Source organism: Balaenoptera ricei, chromosome 10 (genome assembly GCF_028023285.1).
Source record: "Balaenoptera ricei isolate mBalRic1 chromosome 10, mBalRic1.hap2, whole genome shotgun sequence".
In the NCBI taxonomy this organism is placed as follows: domain Eukaryota; kingdom Metazoa; phylum Chordata; class Mammalia; order Artiodactyla; family Balaenopteridae; genus Balaenoptera; species Balaenoptera ricei.
In genome coordinates this window covers 23030042-23049629 of record NC_082648.1, presented here as the reverse complement: position 1 = coordinate 23049629, position 19588 = coordinate 23030042, and the positions used below count along the sequence as shown (strand labels likewise).

Genomic DNA, 19588 nt, shown 5'->3' with positions numbered 1-19588 from the left:
ATTAGGAACATGTTCTGACCTGCAAGGCAATGGATTCCTTTTGGTTTATAAACCTTCACTGTTTGTTTTGGAAGTTGCCGCAGACCGGCTGCAGAAAGCTAGAAGTTCCTGGCGGTGAGGGGTAAGGAACTGAAAAGCACCAGTATGGGGTCAGAAGGGCCAAGACAACTGATGGTTGCAAGGCAAGTTTATTCAAAGAGCATGAATGTACATATAGGTTTAGTACGGAATGAATATTAGACAATAAATCAGTAAACCCTGTATTTCCACATAATTCTGTCGCCACTATCTATGCGCCACTATCTATGCGTCAGCATGCCTTATGGGCCATTCTTTGGAGATACAGACTTCCCCCTCAGGGCAGCACGTCCTTCTTCTGGGGAACAACCAGGGGCTCTTAGATCCAGAGCAGGCACCTGGAACGAAACTGGCCGCAAGCCATTTTCCTTTTTTACGCTCAATACCGCAGCGTCAGGAGTGCATACCAAGAAAGAGACAAGCAGTTCTCCGGAAAGCAGAAAGCTGAATAAGCTTACAGCTTGGGGGCCACCACAGGAAGTCAAGGTTGAGAGCCTGGTGCAGCCCTGTCCCGTACAGCTGCATGGGAAGGGTCTGAGAGCAGCCCAGGAGCACATGTCCATAGGAGGGGCACATCAGTGACGGGGACAGTGGAACAACATAGGTCATTACATTGAACAGATGATGCTTCTCAACTGGCTGCAATGGGAATAAATGAAATAGCACTAGTGATGCTTTTCAGAAGAAAGAATGTGAAGTGGATTTAAAGATATAAGCAGCTACTTTTTTTCAGGGAAAAGAGGATGAGAGAAAGTAGTGTCCCAGGTGCACTTGGAGTGAAGGCTAAGACCGTACAACTAATCATCTGCCAAGAACCAGGACCTCTGATTTTTTTCTTTCTGATCAGAAATATGCCACAAGTAGCCTTTCAGGGTGATACAAAAGCTCTCTTGCTGGCCAGGGACCAAAAAGAAGATGCATGGATCTTTCCTTTTGGAGAGAAGGCAAAGCATCAGCCTGTAACTCGGGCTTTCTGTGTTAACTGCCCTGCCGCATCATAGGCGTGGGAGGGGAAGCCCTCGGTGGCACTAACAAGACAATGACAGGTGAGTTCTTCCTTTTCCACTTTTCCTGGCCAGACCCAAAGGATCTTAGCATCAGTTTTTCCAAGCACATCACTGACAATTTTCCGTATCCACGCCTAGTCTCTGTCCTGGATGACCCTCTTCTGGGCTGCCTCCACAAGAGTTATCTAGTCATCAATACTAAACTTGACCCCTTCTCTGAGTCCCTCCCCCACAAGCGAGATATAATTTTTCCCAACTTTGGGTGAGGAGGCTCACTCCTAGCAGTTAAACTATAGATTTTGCTAGGGTCGATCTTATACGACACATCAGGCTTTTCACCTCACCTAATACACCTTATAAGCTCTTTAACCCTTTTGCTTGCTTTATCCATTTCTTTACCTCTGTTTGCCTAGAACAGTAGTAAGTATGTACTGAATGGATACTTTATGAAAGAACCAGCCCTGCCTTTACCTCAAACCAACATTCACTTAAAATCGATAAAACTTGATTAGGTACTTAATAGGTACAAGGAGTCGAAGGTTGTAAAGATGATCAAGAACCAACCCTGCTCTCCTAGGAATGTGCCACCCAAGGATGGAGCTAAGATGCGTACATAAGCCGTGGCAAGCAGGCACAAATGTTCTCATAGGCACACCAAAATCTACAGTGTGGAAATAGAAGGGGAGAATCATTTCCATCTAGGGATGGGGGAAGTTCTGGGAAGGGTTCATGAGGAGAAGAAGAAAAATCATTTGTTGAACAACAGATTTCACTAAATAGTTTGGAATCATCTCATTTAATTCACCGTAACTCTCCAAGTTAGGTAATTTTTTAACCCCCATTTTATAGATGAGGAAATTGGGGCTCAGAGAAGTTAAATAATTTGGCCGAGGTCACATAGCTAGTATATAACCTCGCACTCACATTCCCAATGGCCTGGCTCCAAAGCTTGTGCTGATTTTCCTACATCAGATCTTCAGCTCCACAGGCAGATGAAACATAGTGATTCCCGAGCTCGGCCTTCAAGACTCCTACAGGCCCATCTGGAGGTGATTCCCGAGCTCGGCCTTCAAGATTCCTACAGGCCCATCTGGAGGGAGGGCAAGACAGTCCAGGAGCAGCGAACAGCCTAAGCAGAGGCCTGGACGTGGGACCGTTTCAACCATATGGGGAAAAGCACATAACTAAGTCTAGTATGTGTAAGGGAGACACAGTGGAGATGTTTTGGAAGAGAAAGTCGATGGATGCTTCTCTACTTTCCCTGTAATAGGCTCAGAATGCACAGTAAAGTATACTTCTTACCTAAGTAAAAATATTAATAAAATATTGTAAGTAAAACATTTGGAATGTATTGGAAATTGCTGTTTTATGGCAATCATCTTGACCCTCAATTGTAAGTATCCTATCATGCAAACCATGTTGAGAGGAAGAATGAGTCTCTCTCTATGTCCTTTTCCTTCAGTCTTCTTTGGTTTTCTCTCTCTGTAAAGATACTATCTAGAGATTTAAATCATAAGATTAGAGACTAGAGAAACGAAATACCAGTAATTTACTTAGATAAATGACAAATTTCTTATCATGCCAACCAACATTTAAGTATTTTCAAATGAGAATTTTAACATTATATAACTGGACTGATTTAAATATTTTAATTAGTTTTAAAATATTTTAAGGTTAAAAATTGGAGGCTGGGTAAACGAGATATTATAGCCTAAAGGGATATAACACTACGTGTCAGAGACCAGTAAATGTGACTTCACCCGAGTAAGAGAAGAAAACGGGGGGGCGGGGGGTAGCATGCACAGCCAAGTGCTTCATAAATTAGCAGTAACTATCCAGAAACACTACACACTACTGCAGAGAACATCTTTCACCTGGGGTCCCAGCTCCACCAAGAGCTTAAATTGTAGGTTCTTCTAAGTTCTCAGAGCCTCCTGCCACCCGGAAGGAGGGAGGCATTGGGTGAAGCAGGGGGTACAGAAGGGCTGAGATTTGGGGGGAGCCACTCCATATAGCAGACTTGCAAAAACCAGAGCAAGAAATCACCGTCTCAAAGCAAAGGCAGATGGCTCGGGTACACCTGTCTCCTGCGGGGCACCTGGCTCCCTGAGCCCCTGGTGATGCGGATGCTGACCCAGATCCCAGGCACCTGGTGATGCGGATGCTGACCCAGATCCCAGGCACCTGGTGATGCGGATGCTGACCCAGATCCCAGGCACCTGGTGATGCGGATGCTGACCCAGATCCCAGGCACCTGGTGATGCGGATGCTGACCCAGATCCCAGGCACCTGCGTTACTCAGCTGTCGTGGTGGAAAACTGGAGGTCTTCAGCTCAATGGGGCAACTGAAATCAGGGCTATAGAATGAACTGTTATTACCTTGTTTATGATGTCCTGAACATTATGTAAAGGGAGAGGTTTCGAAAGGATGCTCTAATCAACGTTCACTGCACAGAAAAAGATCATGCTTTTTAGAACCAGGAAGTCTTTCCACAAGGAAAAAAGTACACCGAAATCACTGTATTTACGAATATTTTGGCTTTCCCATATATTTTTTTATTTATTTTTTATTTTTTTTTAAATTAATTAATTAATTTACTTATTTCTGGCTGTGTTGGGTCTTCGTTTCTGTGCGTGGGCTTTCTCTAGTTGCGGCAAGCGGGGGCCACTCTTCATCGCGGTGCGCGGGCCTCTCACTATCGCGGCCTCTCTTGTTGTGGGGCACAGGCTCCAGACACGCAGGCTCAGTAGTTGTGGCTCACGGGCCTAGTTGCTTCGCAGCATGTGGGATCTTCCCAGACCAGGGCTCGAACCCGTGTCCCCTGCATTGGCAGGCAGATTCCCAACCACTGTGCCACCAGGGAAGCCCCTCCCATATATTTTAAACATTAAATTTCTTTTTTTTCCCTGGAGTCAAACTTTGATGGGTGGCAGTCCCTACCCTCCCTTCCTTCTCTCCCCCATCTCTCCTCACCTCCATCCCTCCTCAGCCCTCCCCCCCGCCCAGTGCTCCGTTTCTTTACTTCACCCTCCCCTCCTCCGCCTCCTTCTCCCTCATCTCTTCCCCCTCTGTCCTCTCCTTTACACCCTTTCTCCCCAGCTACTTCCCTCTCTCTCTCCTCCCCAACTCTCTCTCCTCCTCTCTCTTTACTCCACCCCTCCTCTCCTCACTCCTCCTCCTCCTCCTCTCTTTTCCTCTCTCTTTCCTTACCCTAAAACATGTGAAAAGTAATTTCAGTCCATCCTGGTTTATCTTGAGTAATGCACATCAGGCTGAAACTCTGCCTAAGGATCTAGGCCAGGAAAAGTAGTTTATGCAAAGTTGATTAGGACATGACTTTTGATGTCACGAATGACAAAAATGAACTTAAGCCACTATAACTGCAGAAGTGCACAAAAATGAACTTAAGCCACTATAACTACACCTCAAAAGAGCTGGGTCTGATAACATCACAGGTGAGAACACGGGACAGTACAAGATGGGGGTGGAGGGAAGGGAAGGTGAGAAAGCCGCCCCTCAGATGCCTAGACCGAAGAGCAAGTCCGGCAGTCAGTCGTGAGAAATGTGCTGCTCCCCCAAGATTGCCCGCTTCCTAACTCCAAGGATTCTGGAATCAGTTACCAGGAGGACGCCCAGGCACTTGACAGCTTGCTTAATCTTGGTGTTTACCATAAGCCTGTCAAAAACAAGTGAGCAGGCAATTACGTACCAGCTGATTTTTGGTGGCCATCTTCAAAACCAGGCCCCCAGTTTTTTTAGCAGTGGAACCAAACCATGGGGAGGTTTCTCCATACACCAGTCTTAGATTTTTTTTTTTTTTTTTTTGGTCCCGCTGCACAGCATGCAGGATCTTAGTTCCCTAACCAGGGATTGAACCCGTGGCCCCTGCAGGGGAAGGGCAGAGCCCTAACCACCAGACCTCCAGGGAATTCCCAGATTTTTATTTTACCGTGAGGGCCTTCGTGTCAAATTGCCTAGGAAAAAGGAATCTGCAGGGATTTTGTGCCAGGGAAAAAAAAACCATGGCCCTGGATTCTGACATTGAGAATTCTGTTTTGTTTTAGTTTTTTCCTCCAGGAATGGGAGAACTTGTAACAATATTTTTTTCTCCCTTTTTAGATAAAGAGGGAGTCTGGGAGTGAGCACACTGCTCATTAACCATCCAGCCACATAAGGGGAGCAGCCCAGGCAGGAGGCACAGATTTTAACTTCAGGCTTGTCAATTTCTGGCTACAGCCTCAGTTTTCTCACCTCATCTGTGAAAGGGAGATAATATCTCCTACATCACAGGGCTGCTGTGAGGCCAGGGAAGGTCTCCCTCATGAAATGCCTGGTACATAATAGGACCTCAATAAATGCTGGCTCTCCCGGCCCCCATGGAAACTTTGCTCCTCTTACCTAAGAAAGATTAGTGTTGATCACTCCCAAGTTAACATCTGGTATTCACCTAAATATCAGTAAACTTTGTCCAAATACTTGTCATAAGACTTACCTGGTGAAAGCCCTGTTTTGAATTGGTAGGTATATTTTCACATCTCTTTTTTTCAGAAAAGCCCAAATATTCTTTCAATTTGGCCAATTTTAGCTTGTGTGCAACAACACTTTCTTAATAGACTAAACGAGATTCATTACTTTCACAAAGCAAATTGAAGCTGTAAATTAATAACTATATTAAGCTAATATTTACGGCATACTTACTATTTCCCAAGAACTGAGCTAAGCACTTTACAGGTATTTAAATATATTCATATCTCATTTAATCGTCACAATCCTATAAGACAGATACTATAATTATCCCCATTTTACAGATGAAGAAACTAAGGCTAAATAGCAATAACTTAACCCAGGTGACAGAGTAAAGGGCAGAGTTCAGTCACAGCCAGAGCAGAGAGGATGTCTGAGCTTAAAACGATGCATACTGCCTTCTCTTTTCAAACCAGTGCTTACTCACATCTTCATATCGTCCAGAAAGACTTAAATATTCACATGACAGAATTTTAGAAATCTCCCCATGATCCAAATCCCCACAACTGTATTAGATTTGTCTAAAGCACCTCTTCTCATGATGCTGTATTTCAGAGAAGAATCTAAACTCATCACAATATTCCAAAAGGAAAGCGGAGATTTAATAAACTGCTTCCCTGAACTTCTCTCTGCCAGTCTTCCTTTAGTTATTTCTATGTTTTTTTTCCCTGCCTCCTGTTCGTCTTAAGTAACAAATATTTTATGATCAGCCCATAATTACGAGTAGTCATACGCAAGAGACCGCCAGTGAATACCAGAGAGAGAAAAAAGACGTAGCAACGCTTCCAGCTCAAGTCACAAAAACTCCAAAGAAATATAAAACGAAACACACCAATTCCACTGATGGCTTTCCTAAAGCTGTAGTGGCACAAGAGCCGCCTCTCGCTGACAGAGAGCTGTTGCGGTGCAATCTGTGGTTTTCGAGAGTAAGAAGTGCGGAGAGCCCTGCCTCCCCGCGCTCGCCTGCCGCTGGGCAGTTTTTGAAGAAGGGAACAGAAGTGAGTATTTCCAGTTCAGAGGGGATGGGCTCGCAGAGCCCGAGCTCCTTTAATGGCTGCTGGCAACTGGTTTATACACTGGAAATCTAAGAAGTCCGCACACCAGTCCCTGCAGACGGCGAAGTGAACGCCCAGTGGTGGGCGGGGGCAGGCTGCTCGCCATCACAGGGTGGATGGTCCCCTCGCCAGCTCACCTTCGCCGATACGTCCGGCCCGGGGCCAAGAAACTGGGCTGCTGGCAGTCCGAAAGCCGGCGGCGATCGCGGGCGTCACTCCCCGCCTCCCGCTCTCGGGGAGGATGCGCGGGGCGCCGCCCCGCACCTGTACCTCAAGGGACGACCTTGGCCCCGGAGCAGGTGATGCCGGGCCGGAGGACAGCCCCCCCCCAGCAAAGTGCGCCCACCTGGCGTCGCCGTGCCGGGCGCTCGCCCCCCAGCCCGGCCCGGGCGCCCCTAGCGCATCGGGCGCCGCTCCCGCAGCTGGAGCCACGCGCCCGCAGCCTCACCTCTCGCCGCCTCCTCCTCTTCCGTCGCCATCGCAGGAGCCACCCGGCCGGCTCCGCAGCCCCGGGGCCGGCAGCATGGAGAGCCCCGGGCTCGCCCTGCGCCGGCCCAGGCGGCGGTCCCGGGGTGAGCGCGCGGGCACACGCGGGGCTCTGCCCGGTGCGGCGACGGCCGCCACTGCAGCCCCTGGGCGCGCGGCCAGCGGAGGCCGCGGAACGTGCAGCGGGAATTCGCCCGCCCGCGAGGTCTGGCCGCCGCCGGACCGGGGGCGGGAGAAAGGGACGGCGCGCAGGGCGGAGCCACGGCGGCCCCGCCCCGCCCCGCCGACCCCTGCGGCCGGAGGCAAAGTGCGTAGAGGCCCGCGACAAAGCCCCTTGAGGCTTTCTGGAAACCTGCCTGTTTAAAACAGGTTTCCCCGATCACTTTCAGATCAGTTGTCTGCCTGTTCCGGAGGTTGGAGTTGTTTCGCTTGGGGGGAAAAGGTAAAGGATGGATGCAGATCATTGCATGGCGGGGGTTACGGGGCCGGGGGCGTAGGGGTGCGTGGGAGGGGGTTCCGGTGGGAGCTGAAAGGGGGACTTCTCCGGCCCCTTCTCTTTTCTGTCGTGGAAGGGCTTAGCTGGCAGAGACTAGGGTACGATGAGAGAGGGGTCACCGAGGAAGCCCTTTGGGATCCTGCAACGGTTGTTGGGTGAATCCAGAAGCAAGATCCTTTGCGGATCACTTGACAGCCCCTCATCATATGCCGAATACTCTGGTTCGCTCCCCGCCCAAGGGACCCTAGGGTTACTTGGTCACAGTTTGTCTAGTAGAGGTAGTGGAGAAAAGGAACGGCAGAGAAAACACCAAAGCTTTGCATCAACCAGGCTAAATCTATTAATCTTCCTACCAGGACTCTTCATTACAGCGTAGAAACTAGCTGCTTTTTGTGTCCTGAGGGCTACTTAGGACCGAACCTGGCGGGGGCGTTGGACGCGTGTTCCCGACGGAAATAGGCAAGACCCGGAGAAACTGTTGCGCTTAAGGTGGGCACGGGGACTTTATCCTGCTGGAGGTGAAAGGAGAAGCTGCTCTCAGTAACACACACAGAGACACATCCCTAATCAAAACCATTCTTGAAACATCCCAGCCCTAGCCTTGATTTGGAACTCTATCCGAAATCCACCGACACCAACGTATGTTGTAAGCTCAGAAAGAAAAATTCCACACAGAGCCTGGCAGATACTCTTGAAATCTGGCCTAGGTTTCCCCGAACGTGTTCAAACCCTGGCTTTCCAGACAAGTGTACACTGTTTTGAGGTGGTTTACCAAGATTGGGAGGCTAAGGGGACATTCTTAGATCCACACATGTTCAATGCCACCTTAATGGTGAAGTGGAATTGCTAGGATCCTGGTTAAAATGTACAGTACAGACTATGTATACACTTGCTTACAAAGCATTTTTCCCTTTATCATCTCATGTGAGCCTCACAACAACCTTTGTGAGGTGGTTGAACACCAATAATTCTTGTCTTCTCAGTAGGCAAACAGAGGTTCAGAAATGAGTATTTTGGCCAGGATCACTCAGTAGATGGTAGAAGCCAGATGGTAAAAGTCAGATCTCCTTAGGAGTTCATAGTGGCATTATAAGCTTGCCAGTGAATCAGTGCAGTCCTCATTTCTTATAAATGATGATTCACTTCCACCAAAAGCCTGAGAGCAAGAGAAAAGAATCCAGAACCTAAACATGATAGCAGGAAGTATAACACACAAGGGGAACAGACCCACCGGATTCCTTGGGCCAAATCATTCTCATAGTTTAACGTGTGTTCCCCCAACTGTTCAAGTTTAAATTCTACTTTCTAGTTTTTCCTTATGCTCTGGAGCTCTACATTCTAAGGCATGATTTTTTTTTTTTTTTCAGGAGTGGTTATATTATACCTCCTAGGATAAGGCAGAAATAGTCACACAATATCTTGACAGATGGATAGGAAATTCATCTCTCATTTCCAACTATTGGTCTTCTTATATTTTCTCCTCGGGCAAAATGTAAGAAAAGTGATTTGGAACATAACTTGTAGAGTGCATGGTATAGTTTCTTCTGGTCAATGTGGTTTCCTTGCCAAAAGCCCAGGAATAGGTTTGCTCTTTAGGAATTATTGCTAATCCTAGGAGGAACTTAAGTTTGTTCAGTAATTTACTTAACTGCCAAGCAGTCAGGCAAGAACAGGACTGGCATTAGGAACCACTGTCTCACACACTGTGAATTCCTATTCTGGTCAGCCTCCTGCTGGGATTGTAACAATGTAATTTAGTTTGGGGGACCCTTTAAGTTCACTTAGATATTTCAGTTGGTCCAGGACAAAAAACAAATCCACCTGCTTCAGAGTGTAGTTAAATTGAAGACACCATTTCCAGTGATACATAAAAGTAAATAACTACCCATTAATGAGCTCCCAAGTGACTGAGGAAATAAATTAATAATATTTAAAACTACCCTTTCTTCCCCATCACTCCCCCACCCCCAGAATTCTATGGAGGGTGAATACTGGGGAAGATTCTTGGATTTGCTGAGCAGGTTGATGAGAGGGAGTGCAGTTAGGAGAAACAGGGGTGCCAAATGTGCTTAGAGGGATAGATGGGCCTCTAATGGGCTTCTGGAGTGGGAAAGATTGGCTTGGGCTTGGCCTGTGGAGGGGAGAAGCAGAGAAGGTAATTGCAGGAGGGTATGCTCATGAGAGAGAGGAAAAGAGGTGGTGGCAGCTGCCACAGGGAGGGAAATCTGAGAAAGATTTTTTTTTAAAGGGTATTTAGGGAGCTTCACTGTGTAATGCAAACTTTCTTACATTATTTCCCTGGAAAACAACAACTTTAGCAAGAGATAACATTCCTTTTCAATGCTTTTGGAGTTAATTTATGTTTTTATTATAAGTGAAAACATTTTGAGATTGGCCTTAAGAGGGAAAGAAGGGCCGCCCACAAAATGCAGTTATTTATTAATTCATTTGTTCACAAATGCTTATAGAGCACCTACACTGTGCCAGGCATGACTGTAAGGGCTGACTGCTGTACGTCACCTACTGGGCATCTGTTACTTCATATAGATGTTCTCATAACCATCGATGAGGCAGGTATTATTTCATTTTAGAAAAGTCCAACCAGTGCCCTTTTTCCTTTAGCTCAGTAGTTCCCCAAGTTGGATTGAGACAGTGCAGAAGTTCAGACCCACCCCAGAAACTCTGATTCAGTAGGTCTGGGGTGAGACACACTAAATCCTTATTTCGAATACGCACCCTAGTTGATTTTGAAATAGTTGCTCTGAGCACTTTACTTCAGGAAATATTGCTTCAACTTGTCAAAAATGAATTTTCTTAAGGCTAGGTTGTCGCAAGGGATAAGCTGTGTGTGTGTATTTCTACAAAAGCCAGAGGACAGAAGTAGTAATAAACTAAACTTTCTAGAAAAATACAGGGAGAACAAAACTTAGGACAAGAGGGAATAGTTGTGCGGACATCTCTTTATATGTGGATTTTTCCCTTAGAGATTATGTATTTGTGTATGTATGTGTCAAAAGCTGAACTAATTTTTACTTCTGCAGGTTTTGGACACTCTTACAGTAAGTATGGTGCCCCAGGTCCACCTCAGTCCTCCCCATATTGTACAGAACTGTCTTACCCAAGAGGACAGGAAAGGCAAAGGACAATTTCCCTTTCCTGTTACGGATTTCTCCCTTTGACAGACTTAAAAGTCAGCCTGCGTTTAAGGGTTTGATAAGGAATGTAAGTTCAGAGATAACTTTGTAATGGTTAGCACAGTCTCCTGAGAAATGTCTTGATTTCTATTCATCAAAGCCCATCTTCTCAAGTTAGACAAAGCAGTTGAACCAACAGTGATAAGGCCCACCCTTGGCTGGATCTTGAAGGGAAGTAAGTTGGTGAGGATCCCTAATACTGATACAACAGCTTTGAGGGAGATGGACCAATGAAGAGATGAATAGCAGCTGGCAGGGATGGCAATAGCACTAAAAAGACCAAGCCCTGATCACTGGGCCAAACATCCATTGTTTGAATGATGTCCAGAGACCCACCCGTACTCCTGGTTCTCTGAAGGACAAGAAACCTGGGGTCCCAGTAGCTGAGCCATGGTCTAGCACAGTGGTATTCAGTATTCCTATTTTAGATGGGTCAAGAAAGACGTTAATGGACCAGCCTTCGGTTTATACGTAGGCAGTGGCAGAACCAGCAACAAAATCCAGATGCAGTGACTTCAGGTAAGAACCATTGCTATAAACCTGTGTGGCACCCTTTTGAGTATCTTGGAGGTGAACTCCAGTTTGGGTCTGGTATCCCGTAGCCCTGTGCTTTAGGGGAGCCTCACTCTGGCACCAGGGATGTGAATCCTGATTAGTTTTAAGTCAGTCACCAGGCCAGGTACTGTTGTAGGAGTGGATGGATGACATAATTATGGCCAACAAAATGTGTGTGTGTGTGTGTGTGGGGGTACTTTGCTTAGAATGCTTCTGGAAAAGATTTTCCTTGCTCTTAAAAAGAGGATGAACAATCAGTAGTTTCTCTTTTTCAAGACTTGTTGTGTGAGGATTTGATGCTTAGGCTCCCTGTGGCCATCTAGCCCCTCTAAGAAGACAAGACCAAGGACATCCAACACAATGAGGACGACGAAGTAGAAAAATGAAAAGAACTTATATTCTTGGTGATGTTTTTGAGATGCTAAATTTACTCTGGAAGGTCCCTATATTGTGTCTTAGTTTTACACGATCCTCATTTTCCTTACTGTTGAAACCATTTTTACTTTCATCTTCTGACACTTGCAGTCAAAAGCACCCAAAGTGACAACTCTGTCACTTGCTTCCCATGTGTTTTTCTGAGGTCTAGAAGCATACGAGGTAATTTGCAGTGAAGCGTGCTCTGTGATTTGGGAGCAGACTGGCCTTGATCCAAGAGCAATTTATTACCTGTTTGGGTAAGTCACGCTCAGCTTCATGTTCATCATCTGTAAAATGATAGTAATTATTTTATTTCACAGATTAATAGTAAAAACCAAAATAAATAAGGTGAGAGCATTTTGTACACCAATGTAAGTTCTTTTAATCACAAGATGCTTTTGAAAGAAGGTAAATGTAGAGAGGAGTCCAGGTTTGCTCCAGCGTCCAAATTTTGCTACTCAGTGTTTTCACCGTTTTGTCTTAGCAACAGCATTACCGAAAAGAGTGTCAGTCAGGGAACAGCTGGGAGCACAACTAGGATGAACAGGATTCTGATTGGCTCCCTCTGGGCTCAGCAGAAAGAGTATCATGATCGATGAGCAGTGTCTCCCACGGGACAGATGTGGTGGTACCTGGGTACCTGGGGCACTTATATCACTCGTTTCCATACTATTTTGAGGCATTTTCAATTTAATTTTGAGGCATTTTAGATTTCACTTCTGCCTGCCAATTGGTTTTGGCCTAGTGGGTGGGGTAGCTGTAATATAAACCTGTACAACTATCTTAACTGTTTAAACACAATTGAAACTTAAAATATTTATTTTGTTCTTGATGTAATCTTTAAGTATAAAAGTTAGATACATTTACAAAATAGTCTTTCTTGAGTTTCGGATAACACCTATCTCAAAACTTGAAAATATAACCAAAAAAACCTCACCAGCAGAAATATTATAAACATAGTTTTTATTCTTTTCTTACCTTCAAGGAAAAAGGCCTCATGCCACCAAAACATTTCTTTGAAACTCAGTAACTGAAGACAGAACTCGATAGCCTGGTGATTATTTTTCCAGACAACTGAATAATTTATATTGCTTTAAAAAAAAATAACTAAGATCTATTTTTATTATTTCAGAACTTTTTAAAGCAGCAATATCTCCCTCATTTTTTTTCATAAAAATCTAAAATATCTCTAGTAGTCCTAAGTGTCTTGTACTTATATTTGTTCCAAGTGTTTGTTTCATTAAAAGTTTCCAGAAATAAGTGCACTTCTATAGAGAAAATAAAATTTAAATAAAGACAAGAGGAAATAATCATGGTTGTAGCAAAACGGTTATTTTGAATGTTCTCAGTCTTAGCAATTCAAAGAGAGAGTGTGTTTGGTAGGCAGGGACCTCTCTACTGATTAAAATCTCAATTCGTTTATTTGTAGATCATTGATAGATGGATAGCTGTTTCTCCTACCAGTAGATACGGATGGGTTGACAGTCTAAAGGTTTTCTACAATAAAGCACCAAAAATAAATGTACTTAAAAATATTTTGAGATTTACAGATTTACACAAAGATAACAGGTGTTTAAAAAAACAGAAAAAGTATGTTATTATAGAAATAAATGAAATCCTATCTTGAGCCTTAGCAACCAAAGAAAGTTTTGAATATTCTACACTTATTTTCCATTCAACTAATAGCTTATTAAATCATATATATATATTCCATTCAGAAGAGGCTGACTTATAAGAAATTCCCTATTCTCAGATTGCACTATGCTTCAATAAATTTAAAGATTTAAAGCTATGTTAATAAGAAAAGCATAAAAGAAAAATAACATAACTTGCTTTAATACAAAGGTTTTTTTAATAAAAAAGTCAAAGTCTACATTAAATCAGGAAATCAATAAATCTGAATTATACAAGCTTTCTATGTACTTAGAAAAACCAAGAACACACAGTTTATAACAAAACTCTTTAATTCAAAATAGAGTCTAATTTAAAGAAAATGTCATTATGCTCAGTTGATTAGATAGGGTTTTATCATTTAAATTAAATGGTTCACCTGAAATATGGGAAGTATATAATAGAGAAAATTCAATCTCAAGGGTACTTCGCAAATCATCTAGCTAATTTGCATCATGAATCAAATTCTTAGCTTCCAAAGGGCAGACACAGTCTTTAATTGCTTTTAGATAGGCACTTAAGAAATGCTTTTGATGAGGAGGAAACCCCAAAGATTATGAATCACTCTATTAACTCCAGGGAAAAATGAGACTCTAAACAAAGTAAATTTTCCCTAACTGCCCTTCCACTGCCAAGAAACCATAACTATTCCCAAGTTCTTCCTATTAATAAGAATGAAGGAGATGGAAACTAAAATGCTCTATTCTTATTCAATTAAAAGGTAAACTCAGCTCCTTTATATCAATCTCTCTCTCTAACTTGAATTAATGAATTTTTTTATACTAGAAGAGTTACCATATTAGAGCCAGAGAATGTTGCAATTTCCTCATATCTTACCCATTCACTATCACACTAGCAAAACATCCTTTTTTAAAATGGGGGGGGGGGTGTTGAGAAAAATCTCATAAAACTAAACATAAGTTAAAGATTTTTTTAAAATTAGAGGCAGTTATAATTAGAAAAACCAGAGTTAGTCAAATTGAGATAACCCCAGGATTTTAATAGTTCTCTCTCCTAGATGAGAGATGATCCAAATAAGAAAAATGGAGATGAACTATTAGATGAACACATAATAAGTATCAAACAAATACTAGGGAAGAGTGGGGTGAAGGAAAGGGAAGGAAGGGAAGGAATGGGGAGGAAGGGAAGGGGAGAACAGGGCAGGAAAAAAACCTAGAATGACCTTTAATGGAGCTCCCCAGCAAGCAGCAATATTTATAAAATCTTCTGTAGATTTGCATAATGATCCTATGCAATTCTTCCCCACTAAGAAGAACATCCGTACAAATAAATTATCATTTTAGATTCTGATCACAGATCATTTGTAATAGTGATAACTGTTGTATCTAAAAAAATTCCACCAGTTAACAGTTAAGACAAACATTAGGCCATTCTTTGATAAAGTATTACTTCTCCACTACTACTGATGAAACCAAAACCTCAGAGAGTCATTTTAAAATTAAAATGTTGAGCTAGAAAAGACTATTCCATTCTTAGGGAAATACCCAGAGAATTTGCTGCTGACATCATCACCCCTATTCTCTAATCACAACCCCCCGGCCTTCATTTACTTCCTTAATTCCATTTACATTAGCCACAGTGATGTAGCTAAACATGAACAATATTGCCCTTGAATGAGCTGGCCTCTATCAAAGATCTGAAGACAGCATTCCCACAGGACAGTAAAATCCTCCTCAGTTGTGAACATCCACTCTGTTCAGGATCTTTGGTACATTTGGAGTATAAGAAGATAATGGCACAATAATACAAGTACTATCAAAGGAAAAATTTTCATCAAAAGAAATAAACGTTAACCAGCCATGATATGTAACAACTTTCTAGAAAACCAAAGTAAATAGCTCTTTGTTCTCTACAAGTCCATTTACATGATCAGAAGTCTGACGTTTAAAAAAATAGTTTAATAAAAATACACTAGTTCTCTACAAGCAGCCCTCATGGTCATTTCTTAAATTCAACTCACCATAATCAAATTAAAATAATGCCATGTCCTCTTGTTAAAAAAGAAGTCCTCTTGTCACAAGAAAAGCAACTTTACATTTTATATAATACAGTACATCTCCCTATGAGTATACAGACTACGTATATAAAGGTCATCAGTATTTCTGAATGCAAAGTAAATATATTAGTGGAGTGCTTGAGTGAAGGTGTTAAAAATTCCTCCTTATTATAAACTTGTCACTCCCTACTGTGGAGTTTGTGCAATAACGTGATGATAAATTCTATTTTTTAAATAACCAGTGTATTTCCTTTTTAAAATGCCTTAAAACCATTACAGAAATTGTCTTCATATATATTCTATACATGTCCAAACCAATGGGGCAAGTGTTCTAATGGCTTTTATTGATTATCTAGACCCATAAGGTTTGCAGTAAAACAGCAATACTGCAGTGTTACCTACAGGTTAGCCTATGTTGCTATAAATGACATATGTTGCTCCTGAATTGATTAGAGGTGTTACAGTACAAAGCCACAGCACACACAGGCAGAATGGACCTTAATACGCATGTAGGCAGTGCAGTTAGAAAGGGATGTACATTTCTTTTATTCCAGTACCTTCATATAATAAAGTTAACAAAAATAATAAAATATTAAAAAAAAAAAAAGCCAGCTGGCACTGCCAACCAATTCCTGTAGTAGTCTTAGAAATCCTAATCCTGTAGAATTTCCTCTTGTAGTCAGAAGCACCACCATCTTCGGGAGTATTTCAGTGTACTGTTGTCTACGCCAAGCAAGCCTGGTGATGCAGCTACCTGAGTTCTCTTGGTTGTGAGCGAATGGGATCTTCATTCATAATTTCCCAGCTTTCATGTAGGTGGGGATAGAGCCACGCTGAGTCAACCCTTCAAACCGCTTATAGGTATAATTGAGGAAAACCCAGTCTTTGGATTTGTAGTCCGGTTCTGTGGTGTTTGGCACTAGAAAGACAGAAGAATTAACGAAGAGCAAAGGAATTTCATTAATGAAAATGTCATCATCTTCAGAGACTTTTAATAGTGTTAATTGTGTTGTAGATTGTCCTACCTGGTTGTAAAATATCAGATTCAGGAAAGTCATCAAAATTTGATGTATCATCAATGCTTTTGATTTCTATAGGGATTGCTGCTGGCCTTTCCCTATAAAAAGGTATTGAGTAACCATGGTAAGTTTTCTTGAATTCAGTTTTCCAAAACATAATCCTGCCTGCAAATTCTGCATGCTGTTCTACAGATATTAGAAGGGCCAAGGAAATTTATTATGGATTTGAAAATACCTGTAGTTAAGTGGATTTCATAGATGAGTATAATTTTTTTATTAAAATATTATCATTTACTTGGAATTTTTATTTCTTTGTACCAAGACTTTCTCATGCTGTCTTTTTAAAGAGGAAAAATAAGAGTTAATGAAAGGGCAAGCAGAAAAGATTTTATTTAAAGAACTTTATCATTATATAAAGTACCCTAGATATTGTGGGGACTGGATCCTACCTAATTAATTCAGGAATAGAATTCTTCTAGTAGAGGATCCGTAAATCAAGTCATTTAGGAAAATAAGGGGCTCGAAGAGTGAAGGGACTACACATTTGTGATGAAATCTGAATCCAAAAACTTCTCAGTCATATAAATGTTAAGGGAATCAGGGACATTAGGTTAAAAAAATACTAAGTCATGAAAATGCCTTCTTATCATGCTAAAAATAGTTAAAAGAATTTATCAATTTTTATTGCTTCTATTTTTTTAACAAGTACTTATTGGATCTATTAGGTGATAAGTTTACAAAATTATGCAAGAGCATGTATATATTTTCCCCAGAATTATTCTAACCTATTTATACTTAATGTACTAACTTAATAAATGTACATTAGTTGAGTGTAAAGAAGCATAGACCCTGGTGCCCTGAGATCTAATCCCTTGTCATTACTTAGCAGGATGACCGTAGGTACTGCGACTGTTCCCTAACATAAAACCAGGAGACTGGACTGGTAGTCTCTAAGCATCCTTCCAACTGTAACCGGCAGAAGCACAGTTCTGCTCAATGAGATGATGTATAGACAGCATAGTACAGTGTAGCAGGTCAGAGTCAGGACTCTAGAATCAAACTGCCTGGGTCTAGTTCTAGTTAGATCATTCACTAGCTGAGGCACTGCAGGCAGATTACTTCTCTGTGACAGGTTTATTATGAGGATAAGATAAGAAATGCACATAAAGCACTTAGAACAGTGCTGGACATACAATAAATGATCCCCCCAAATTGGCTATAATCAGGTAGAGTGCCTAGCATATCGTAGAAGCTCCAGTGAAGATCTCCAGTGAAGGGACACATAGGCTGTCTTGAAAGTGAAAAGGGTCTGGCTAGGCAGGGCAAGGGCAGGGGCAGGGAGGTGAAGGGCATTTTCGCCAGAATGACGACCAAATGACAAAACCCTGGGGTGGGAGAAGTGGGAAAGACCATAGCAAGATGCAGCTTGTACAGATGAGGCAATAGCCACATCCTACGATCCTGAAAAGCAGTTAAGGATCCTTAGTTTTATTCTAAGTGCAAAGAGAAGGAAGAAAACAGCACGATCAGACTTGTTTCTAAACTGTTGCTGTCTGAGGAATAGACCAGAGCCACTGAAGGTGGTTTGGCCACAGACTGAATAAAGGCCAATGCTCACAACGAACAGCTGTAAGCAAATTCTTAAAAGTTACTTGCATTATTTAACTTTCCCCACAATGTTTAAAAGAGGGACTGTATATTCTTACAAATTAATGAAGGAGACACAGTATGGTATATTAATTAGAGGACAAAAATGAGGCGTTATAGAGTCAAATGTAATTATATCTTTGTTGTGCAAACAGTCTTCGTCATGTAACTCTGAATATCAAAATCTAAACAGGGGCACAATATGTGCTTTTTCCTTGAAGTGGACATTAGATAAAATGAGTCATTTAGCTGTAGCCACTATAGTCTCACTCATTTATATAATCCAGAGAAGACTGATTTATCACATTATCACAATGCTACTTCTTGTATTTAATCTAGCAGAATCAAAGAAAAATTAATCACCAAATCTAGTAAAAAAGTTTTTACTCAGGCCTCTCCTACTCAAAGCCTATAAACATACCTGATGTGCCCCCAATCTACACCTTCAAAAAAAGGATGACTTTTTATTTCTTCTACTCCACTATTCCCAATTCTATTTTCAGAATCAATACAAAACCTGGGAAATGGAAACAGAGAAATTATCAAATGCAGATTACAACTAAAGTAGTCTATTTGCATGATTTCAAACATTTCATCTTTTTTTCCTGTTTACTGAAGTTAACTCTATTGTGGGAGATGTGGGAAAAAAATAGAAAACATCTATAACTGCACTACTCAGACATAACTACTATAAACACTGAAGCCATTTCCTTCTAGTCTTTTAATATAATTTTTACAATATTGTGTTGATAAGTAGTTACCATTTTAGGACTATTTTTTTCACTTAGAACATTTCTCAAAGTCATTAAATATTTTTCTGTAACTTCATTTTCTGAAATTTACACATGGAAACACTACAATTTATTTAGCCAGTTCACTATTGTTGAACATTTAGAAGGTTTTCAATTTTTCATTACTAAAAACAATATCAAGATAACATACTGTACCTAAAGCTTTACACACATCTGATTATCTGCATATGCGAAATTCCTAGAAGTAGAATTGCTGGGTCAAAGGTCATAGACAGTTGAAGATTTTGTATAATATGCTGCCAACTGGCTGTTCCCATGGGTTGCCCAATTTATATTCCTTCCAGCCATTTACAACAGAGCCTAAACACTTCATCTTAGTTGAGAAACAGAATGGAATCTTGTGCTTAGAAAAGGTTTCATATAGAGACTTTTGTGATATGAACTGCTACTAAGAATTTATTTTCCCTTTCTCTTGAGGAGATAGGGATAAGGTCATTGTATTTTAACAGGAGTGACCTCTGAAATAATACAAGGCCTCTTCCCTCTTCTTAACTCTGACTTTTTTTCCTGCATAATTCCTTTTAAGAGTCTGCATTTTTAAAAAACACCTTTTCTTTACTGATGCCTTTGACTGTATAGATCAGTGATAGTCTTTTTCCTCCCACAAAG

General features: G+C 41.9%; 2 protein-coding genes across 6 annotated transcripts in view; both read right to left on the bottom strand.

Annotated features, from left to right (window-relative positions):
• Positions 1 to 7250, bottom strand: part of BMAL2 (basic helix-loop-helix ARNT like 2) — a 129647-nt gene extending 122397 nt beyond the window's left edge. For all 4 annotated transcript variants that reach the window (XM_059935515.1, XM_059935513.1, XM_059935516.1 and 1 more), the window contains exon 1: positions 7114 to 7250. In XM_059935515.1, the coding sequence (XP_059791498.1) occupies positions 7114 to 7144 (31 nt within the window). In that variant the 5' untranslated portion in view covers positions 7145 to 7250. The remainder of the gene's footprint in view (positions 1 to 7113) is intronic.
• An 8773-nt stretch (positions 7251 to 16023) lies between these two features.
• STK38L (serine/threonine kinase 38 like) overlaps positions 16024 to 19588 on the bottom strand; it is a 77264-nt gene continuing 73699 nt past the window's right edge. For both annotated transcript variants that reach the window (XM_059935512.1, XM_059935511.1), the window contains 3 exons: positions 18589 to 18684; positions 16527 to 16618; positions 16024 to 16420 (listed from right to left, as the gene is read on the bottom strand). In XM_059935512.1, the coding sequence (XP_059791495.1) occupies positions 16293 to 16420; positions 16527 to 16618; positions 18589 to 18684 (316 nt within the window). In that variant the 3' untranslated portion in view covers positions 16024 to 16292. The remainder of the gene's footprint in view (positions 16421 to 16526; positions 16619 to 18588; positions 18685 to 19588) is intronic.